The following is an 8,690-nucleotide window of genomic DNA, read 5'->3' as shown; positions in this document are numbered from 1 at the left end:
TCTCTGCTCATCAGGATTTATCTGGTCACCATGTGTACCAATGCAATAGATACGAGGATAACTGAGAAAGGCTCCTTTTTCATCTATTCGGGCCAAGTGATGATAAATATTTGCCATCCAGTTGAAAAGCAGATCCTTTGTGGAAATGCTTTCTACTTCATCACACACCGTATTTCCTTTTTTACTTCGAATATTTTTCCACTTCTCATCAAGGCTCTTTGCTGCATTAAATAAAAGAAAAAACATTGTGCGCGATGAGAGGAAAGCTGGGAGAATCTCCAAAAACACTGCCTGCCCTCCACAATCCCAAATGTGCATGAATGGCTGAGGCTTTATATCTTGTATTGGCACTGGCTCTATCTCTTGAGCACGTTTTATTGCTTTTGCAAGAAATGAATCGACTTCTTCTCTGTAAATTTTTTGATCAGAAAAATCTGAAGGGCAAAATGGTGATTCTATTTTATATAACAGCAAAGCAGCAACTGCAGTACGAAGATCTTCAGAACCAGAATCTTCATCATAAACTGCAGAAATTAAGTAAGCAACTTCATCAATTTCATCATTTTCATCAACTTGCTTCCATTTTTTATTTTCACTAAGCATGTGGCTTTTAAACTGAACCGAGCGATCATGAGACTTAAGCTGTAACTTGTAATGGGGTTCATCTGATGGAGATTTGGTTGTTGTGTTGACATCATCCTGTTGTTCAGCTGGTGACATATCAATTGGTCGAACTGATTTAACATCAGAAATAATGGTGCTATCAGTATCTCGTTGATACTTCTCTTTCATGAGCGATCGAGTGAAACATGTTTTCCCAACTCCAGCTGATCCAAGAAGCATGATACGCGAGTAGGCAACATTGACTTCTTTTTCTGCAACTTCTTTATCGTAAAAATCTATTCAAAATCATTCATAAATTATCACTGAAGTGTCATTACCTTTCTTGGCTCTTATTTTATTTGCCATAGCTTGTATTTCCTTTTCTTTGTTATGGTCATGATTAATTTTTTTCTATCATTGTGATAGTATAATTATATAGCAATACTTCACTTACCATCTGTAAAAAAATAAAATATTAATTAATATGCAAAAATAACTCACTGATGGCTGATTTAATGCAACGAGAGGATAATGTAGAATCAATAATTATAACATGAATTTAGTGACACTTACCGCCTATAATAAAGCAAAAAATCATAGCTCTTGTCATGCTTAAAATAACTTACTGGCACTGAATACTGTTGTTACCCATGGAAAAAGTGATGCCGGAAAATAATTTAAAATAACTTAATTCATATTATGTTAACTCACCCTTGTTCTTCTAATTTCAGACATTTTCTTGTTGATGAGTATCTTAACTACAAAATACAAATGGAAATTTTTTTACATAGATCAGTGTATCGCATTTTAAATATTATTGCTATGCAAAAATTACAAACCAATTGTAAGTGTAGCGTTATGTGGACAAAATTGTGATACCATATACAAGGTAATTTCTGTGATGCGTTAGTTTTGATTATTTCTGTGCTCACCTTAATTCAAAAAAATCACATGCCCAGAACACAAAAATTAACTCACACAAATTTTGATTTTGAAATACAAAATAAGTTCAATTCATAAAAATAGGGCTTTTAATGTGAAATCAATGACATTATTGAAGTAAGCAGCCACACTGCGCTATAATAACAGATGCATAGGTGGCTGCAGGGGCAGGCATTGAGGGCAATGCCCTACTAGAATTTCTTACCGGAAGATGACATCATTATTATTAGCAGTTAATTAATAGTTATTTAGTAATTATTACATCATTATAGCTAATTTTAATGACAAAAACTACATTATTTTGCTCAACAAAGTGATAATTAGTGGAGAATAAGCTGCTAACTACATGGTTTATTCACAGTAAGCCAGTCAGCCACTTCATAGGTCCATATCTATGGCCACTCTTGCTATAGCCCCTTCAGGAAGACATAATCAAAAGTAACCTGCAGCTAGATTAACTGACTATTTCATATAGCAGCTTCATTATTAATCATCACTGTCAGTCAGCTAGGACTCATTCAACAGCTAAATCACCTAGCTACTGATACTCTATCATTGATAGAGGTCTTTAGATGCTGAATTTTCTCCTCTTGAATATAAGAATGGCAGGGTAACTCTTCATTGAGTAGTTAAGAGCCTTTTTCAACTGGATTTTTTCCCCAAAATGCTGAAATAGAAGTCATAACAGGCTTAAACTCAAGAGCAAGGTATATGGGTGTGGTCATAGCCACACCTACTTTTTGACCACTCCCACTTATAGCCACACCTTTGCCCTACTTGCAGTGAAATCCTGCAGCCGCCTATGAACAGATGCATGGAATAGAAATACAAATGCAGTTCCTTTCCAAGTCCTTTTGTAAGGAAATAGTCAGGCCATGGCTGACTATTCCTTTCCCTTCTATAACTTTTATGATTAACTTTAGGCCTTACTGAACTGTACCGTTCCAGTTGCCTAAACATATTCATGCACAGTGCATCACCCTCCTCTGCATTCCAAAAGCAAAAGTAATTTACTCTTGCAAAAAGGAATGAAAAGAATGAAGAGGAGAGTAATTTTATATTTAGAAGACCAAATCAATGAAATTATCCTTTAGCAATATTTTAGTTTAGTCTGGTAAGTTTGGTTGATTGCCATTGGTAGATATTGATGTATAAATCTAGATAATTTCAATTGCCATGGCCATAAACTAGTTTTTAGTCCACCAAATCATCATTGTCCTTCTCTCGTTGATTTGACCTTACCACCTCATGGTTTCAAATCCGGCATTGCACGTGTGTAATGAAAAAATTTTCGACAAGCAGGAAATAAATCAGTCCACTATGATAACACCCTAGTTTAGGGATTATCATATCTATAATCACATTTCCCTCGGGCTGCAAGCCCAAGGGTAAGTATTAGTTAAAGCACTGTTGAGAGTAGGTTACGGAAATTATTGCACGAGGGGCAGTCGAGAGGAAAATGTAGCACGAGGCGAAGCCGAGTGCTACATTTTCCTCGAGACTGTCCCAAGTGCAATAATTTCTGTAATCTACGAATCAACAGTGCTTTGATTGGTTTGTAGTGGTGCGTGGGCGGATCAAATGAAATTTCAAAAGTCGCACAGGTCGCCAGCGCAAGGCACTCAGATCTCATTTATCACTATTATTATTGTTACATGTCTAAAGTATATAGCTGAGGCTGTTACTTGCCTCTATCAAAGCTTGTGGTTAACAGGAAAGCCCATACATATTATACTGTGCAGTACTATATATTCCACACAGTGCTACATTTTCCTACCATGCGGTTATTGGAAGTTGTAGCACTGGCGGCGCCTTTGATCCGTCCACGCACCATACTACAAGTGATTATAAATGTCACCAGGGTGTTATAACATCGTTCTGATAGTGATGACATCATTCCTTTATGTCATTGTGGTCATCATTAACCAGTCAATATTCAATGATTACGAGTAAATCTATCATTTACTTGTTTAGACGCTTTCACTAACTTTAAATAAGTCAAACTGATGATAAAAAGCCAACCTTTAGCTCTCTGCCTGTCCATCTACCAAAGATCCTCGTCAAAAAGGCCGTGGGCGAATCTAGAATTTACCGTGGCGTTTTTCACAGTTGTAGTCTCACCACTAGAATTATTATTAGAGCATAAAATCTAATGACCTATGAAATACCGTGCTTACCCTCATTTCAATTCTTTAGTCATGGGCTTGAAACCATAGACATTAACTGAATGGTCTATGCTTACACCAAGCATAAACATTTTGTTTGTCAGCCTTTTCCAGTGTAAGATAACAGCCCCCACCCCCAAATAATTTTTTTTATTTAAATTTTTTTATTTAAATTCACTGAGATCTAAAACTGAATGCACACAAATGTAAGTAACAACCAGTTTTATGCAGCAAAAATATTTTCAAAGTTTATCCAAGTACTTGTCCAGTGAAGGAACGGTTTCAGCTAGTCCTTTCCTTTTTCTTGTTTCCACTACAACAGATCCAGCCATTGACTTGCTGTCCAAAGGATCACCAGGCAATAGCTGCCAATGATCAAACACACACTGTGGGAATGTTTGACCTTCAGTGCTGCCACGAAGATCACCAGTGAATCCTAATAATATATTAATAGCAATAATAATAATCTATATTTTGTCACATGCAAAACAATGATTGTTATTATACATAATTTTTACTGTACAGTAAAATAAACAAACAAACATTTTACACAGATAATGAAAAGTCTGCAAGATAATGGCCAGTAAACTATGCATGCATCAAAGTGTTTGTAGTCAAGAGTGTGTGTATCTTACCAAAGGATTCATTAACAGGTAGATAAGCTTTCACAACAAACATTGATGTACCAGCTAGTGGACATTCCTCAAAAATGTGTCCTCTCCGACGATTAAGAACAGAATAAATGCTACCAATAACACTATCAGGACACTACAGGAATAAAAATACATAATGATTGAAGAGAAAGTCTGGAGTCTGGTAGCTACCATGAATGTGACCAATGGAAATTAGCCACAAATCTATACCAACAAGATGATCTTAAATGCCTGATTGCCTTTAATGTAGTATAAATTATGAAAGTGAAGAATTTTCTTCTTTTTATTTTTGACAAAATTTTGTCAAAGACCGACTTTGGTCTAATTTTTGAGCAGCTTTAAAAATTTGTAAAAAATCTAACTTTAATTGTAGTCAGCTCAAACTTTCTACACAGCATAAGAACATGTATATGCATCAGAAAAATTATAAAAATGGAGGATTCACTACTTTTCAATTTTGACAAAATTTGACCATGAACCCTGTACTATAGTACAGGGACTTTTGTCCAATTTTTGAGCAACTTAAAAAATTCGTAAAAAATCTAATTTTGATTAAAATGAACTCAAACTTTTTACACAGCGTAAGAACATGTATATGCATCAGAAAAAATTATAAAAATTGAGAATTCACAAATTTTTATTTCTGAAAAAATTTTACCAAAGACCCTGCACTATATAGTACAAGGACCTTGGTCCAATTTTTGAGCAACTTTAAAAATTTAAAAGTGACATATCAAGTTATCAACCAAGCAGAATCATTAACACCAAACATAGAATTATTACCTGTATTTCTACACTGTACACTGGTTCCATAAGTTGTGGTTTAGCTGTCAGTACTGATGAGTAAATGGAGCGACGTGCTGCTGGTATTATCTGACCCCCACCACGATGCATTGGATCACAATGTATAAAAGCATCAATCAAATCAAATCTAACACCTCTCATGTTCTCCTCACAAAATACACTCTATAAATTATACAAAATAGTATTAAATACCGTATAGCTAATTAAAATTTTTATCAGTCAAAAATTTCATCAAAATCTTGATTTTTGTCAATAAAATTTTTGTCATTTTTGTTATTAATCCACATACTACCCACGTGGAACAAAAATTTCGTCAAACAAAAATACTGGAAAAAATTTTGACCGACAAAATTTGGAACTATACCGTAGCATCATTGAATAAAAATACCATCACTTCCTTCCTATGTGCAGTTATGGAATGCATGATTTACTTGTGTACTGGCTTTTATATAAAATTTTATGACTATGGATGGTATTTTTTTACAATTGGTCATCTCACATGAACATATATTATTAATGTTTAATTATTAATAATAACATTAATAATATGAACATACATAGTAATACAAAGTAGTGACTGACTAACCTCTCTAGTAGCCCATTGGAATCCAGCAATAATACCATCCTTAATCTCATTCAAAGCCATGCATCCTTTGGTTGAGTCAATGAGCTCTTGGGTATGAGTGATAACTCCTTATTTTAATAAAGTGATTAAAAGACATGTTGAGTTTTAGTTTCATTTTTTTATTTTTGGTCATAGCTTCATGCATCATGTGCCAATAATTATGTACATGCATAAGCCATTACATAGTATCTATGCATGCACAATACACAACTTGCATCTTTTTCAATCAATGCTATAAAATTGATGAATGGAAATTAAACTTTCTGTATAGGGAAAGTAGAAAATTTGTTGTAGCCATTCTCAATGGGTTCAAATTTTTCTAGCATAAGTTGGTATTTACATACCATGCTGTTAAAGGGATTTGGAATTTAGAAGCTTAATCCTTGAGCTAAAATAGCTAACTTAAACTTGAACATAAACTTCTAATGATATAAATAGAGTAAAATTACTTCGTCAATATCTTTCAAAGGTCACTAGAAAGCGAAGAAGCCTTCATGTAATTCCAATTAAGTTTATTTTGAGTTTTAGCAATACAAATGACATCACTTCCTTGAGTAACTGTTTCACAATAGGAAACTACAGGATCAGATTTCTACATAATAAATAAATATAACAATAAACCTATCATTAGTACTTTGATGGGAATGCAAGCGTGGCCATCTTCCAAATCTTTTAGGCAAATTTCCAAATGTAATTCACCAGCTCCAGCTACAATATACTGACCATTTTCTTCACTGGTGCACTGAAATAAAGCAAACAACATCAAAACTCTCATGATTTCATTACCTGAAGATAAAATAATTATCCACTATTGCCTGAACTAAAGGACCTGATTTTGCTAGTTGTGCTTGCCAATAAGGTAACATAATGTAGTGACAATTATTAGTATATAGCAAGAAGTAGTGTCTGGTGCTATAAAATAGCAAGCAATATAGTTAGTGTAGTCACTGCTTCTACTGCATATGGCCATAGCATTATAATGTCCTTTTTACCACTGTGAAAATGTTAGTGATGGACTGTGCTATTTCAAGAAAACTACAATTTTTTCAAAAAAAAATGCATAAACATTAATAGTAAAAACTTCATCATCTTTCATAACAATAATTAAATTTACACTAAAGATACTTTCACACTAAAAATGCTTTCATAGTACAAGGCAGATTGAGTTAGATTGAGCAGGCTGACTATCCTGAGGAGTAGCTTCAGTAGAAGTAGTTTGAGTAGCCTGAGCAAGCTGAGAAGGCTCTGACAGACTACAAATTAATCTACAATAGTCACTGCATTACAAAAAATTTCTTACTTATTAGCAGCTTCTTCAAATTTCATTAAATGAAGTTTTCTTTTCAGGCTTTCTTTAGTAATGTTAGGATTCTTTCTTACCATAGCACGAAGAACTTGAAATGCAATTGTTTGTGTATCACTACGTTGGTATTTATCCATTACTGACTGAAGATACCCCAAATCATCATCACAAATTTCGACAAATTTTTTGATTTTTTCAGCATCAAAAAAATTAGATGAACGCAACAAGTCATCTTCTTCTATATCTCTAATAAAAAAATTTTAAATAATTTCAGCAACATTATTTTGTACCTAGAAGCTTCAGAAATTTCTTGATGCCTTTGGTTACTATACAAACAACAATGTCAGATGCATGAACAATCAAAATTAGACTATTAACTCATACGTATATAAATCAGTAAGTTGACCAGAATCTCTTGTAGCTTTAACTCCTGCTTCAGTAATTTCTATGTTTGAAATACTAAATAGATAAGAACATGTATTTAAATAAAATACCATGGGTACTATCCTTATTTTTGGTTTGAATGTCTTCGACCTCTTGAAAAGGGTCAAAATCTGAGCATTGTTCATTTGTTGACTGGCAAAAGTTAACAACAGAAAGTCTCTATTGCGCATAATAAATTCAAATTTATAGAATGCTATAATAACAATACATTCTTATTAGTAGTCTAAAGCCAAGTTATACACTAGCCAAACATGTTGCTAGCAACATGTTGCCTAGTGTACGCCTGGCTTAAGGGAGTCAACCACGTCTTACAAAGTAACATAAAAAATTAAACTACATTATTAAGCTTTTAAAACTATTTTTGATTCACTTACACCACTGGCAGGTTTATAGTCTGAAACTTTAACTCTATTAATACATAAAAAATAGTAAAATAACAATCAAACTGTACACTTACTGATCAGCTAGCTGATGAAGATCAGCACATTTAAGAGCTTCAATCAAGTCTTCTCTACATCCACCACCAATTTTCCACTCATAAAGCAAATGAAGCATTGGATCATAACTATGAGCTGGATTTTGCTGGAGAGCCTTAAACTTTTGAAGCATTTCCAGGCATGCAGCAAGAGTAGCAGCTTTGTCACCAACTCTTTTCGATATTGCAGCCATTTCCTTTTCACTAATAGTGACAGGTACCTGTAAAGAATCATTATGTCAATAATAATTCATTTTGATATTTGCATTTTTACATTTTCAGCTGTCTGCTCTTCTTTTGGAAACCAATAAGATTCTTCAGGAGTCGGTTGTCGATATTTTTTTCTTTTTTGACAACACAAAGGCAAGTTAGCCGTCTGACCCAAAGCAGGAGAAATGTAATGAGGCTCATATCCATCACATGCAGTGCAGTCATAGTTAAGTTTTCTTGATATCTTTATCCTCTTTGTCAAATCAGAATGATTTCCTAGGGCAATATCTACCTCATTGCCACATTTCTCTAATAAACTCTTCAACTCTTGGCAAGTATTACTGAATGGTGTTATACTTGGTGCATCACTGAAACGCTCAACACTAACTCGTATTGTAGTACAAAGATCAGTGAAAGTAACCTGGTTGACACTTGGAGTTCCAAACTTAAAAACAATACGATTTCG

General features: G+C 33.9%; 2 protein-coding genes across 2 annotated transcripts; both read right to left on the bottom strand.

Moving 5' to 3' along the window:
• Positions 1–3,868: 3,868 nt before the first annotated feature.
• LOC100641398 (elongation factor 2-like) lies at positions 3,869–5,832 on the bottom strand. The gene is made up of 4 exons (XM_020004158.1): positions 5,754–5,832; positions 5,147–5,329; positions 4,346–4,478; positions 3,869–4,146 (listed from the first exon to the last, which is right to left on the bottom strand). Exons 1-4 carry the CDS (start codon positions 5,811–5,813, stop codon positions 3,953–3,955), a joined length of 570 nt encoding a protein of 189 aa, XP_019859717.1. The 5' UTR covers positions 5,814–5,832; the 3' UTR covers positions 3,869–3,952.
• On the bottom strand, positions 5,803–8,684 carry LOC109580118 (uncharacterized). The gene is made up of 10 exons (XM_020004155.1): positions 8,289–8,684; positions 7,997–8,235; positions 7,914–7,947; positions 7,590–7,698; positions 7,480–7,540; positions 7,386–7,421; positions 7,093–7,341; positions 6,427–7,045; positions 6,242–6,384; positions 5,803–5,860 (listed from the first exon to the last, which is right to left on the bottom strand). Exons 2-8 carry the CDS (start codon positions 8,206–8,208, stop codon positions 6,937–6,939), a joined length of 810 nt encoding a protein of 269 aa, XP_019859714.1. The 5' UTR covers positions 8,209–8,235; positions 8,289–8,684; the 3' UTR covers positions 5,803–5,860; positions 6,242–6,384; positions 6,427–6,936.
• Between the last annotated feature and the right edge of the window lie 6 nt (positions 8,685–8,690).

Source organism: Amphimedon queenslandica, unplaced genomic scaffold, assembly GCF_000090795.2.
Source record: "Amphimedon queenslandica unplaced genomic scaffold, v1.1 AMPQUscaffold_12368, whole genome shotgun sequence".
NCBI lineage: Eukaryota > Metazoa > Porifera > Demospongiae > Haplosclerida > Niphatidae > Amphimedon > Amphimedon queenslandica.
The sequence above is the reverse complement of the archived record's forward strand: the minus strand, read 5'-3'. Positions and strand labels throughout refer to the sequence as shown.

What these genes read in the sequence shown, in the direction of transcription:
- LOC100641398 (XM_020004158.1), bottom strand. Translation starts at nt 5,813, where the DNA reads ATGGCTTTGAATGAGATTAAGGATGGTATTATTGCTGGATTCCAATGG. An exon ending in TGTACAGTGTAGAAATACAG is followed by an intron (nt 4,479 to 5,146) that starts GTAATAATTCTA and finishes TTATTCCTGTAG; the next exon opens with TGTCCTGATAGTGTTATTGG. An exon ending in ACCTGTTAATGAATCCTTTG is followed by an intron (nt 4,147 to 4,345) that starts GTAAGATACACA and finishes ATATATTATTAG; the next exon opens with GATTCACTGGTGATCTTCGT.
- LOC109580118 (XM_020004155.1), bottom strand. Translation starts at nt 8,208, where the DNA reads ATGGCTGCAATATCGAAAAGAGTTGGTGACAAAGCTGCTACTCTTGCT. An exon ending in CTTCATCAGCTAGCTGATCA is followed by an intron (nt 7,948 to 7,996) that starts GTAAGTGTACAG and finishes ATGTATTAATAG; the next exon opens with AGTTAAAGTTTCAGACTATA. An exon ending in CAACTTACTGATTTATATAC is followed by an intron (nt 7,422 to 7,479) that starts GTATGAGTTAAT and finishes TTGTTTGTATAG; the next exon opens with TAACCAAAGGCATCAAGAAA.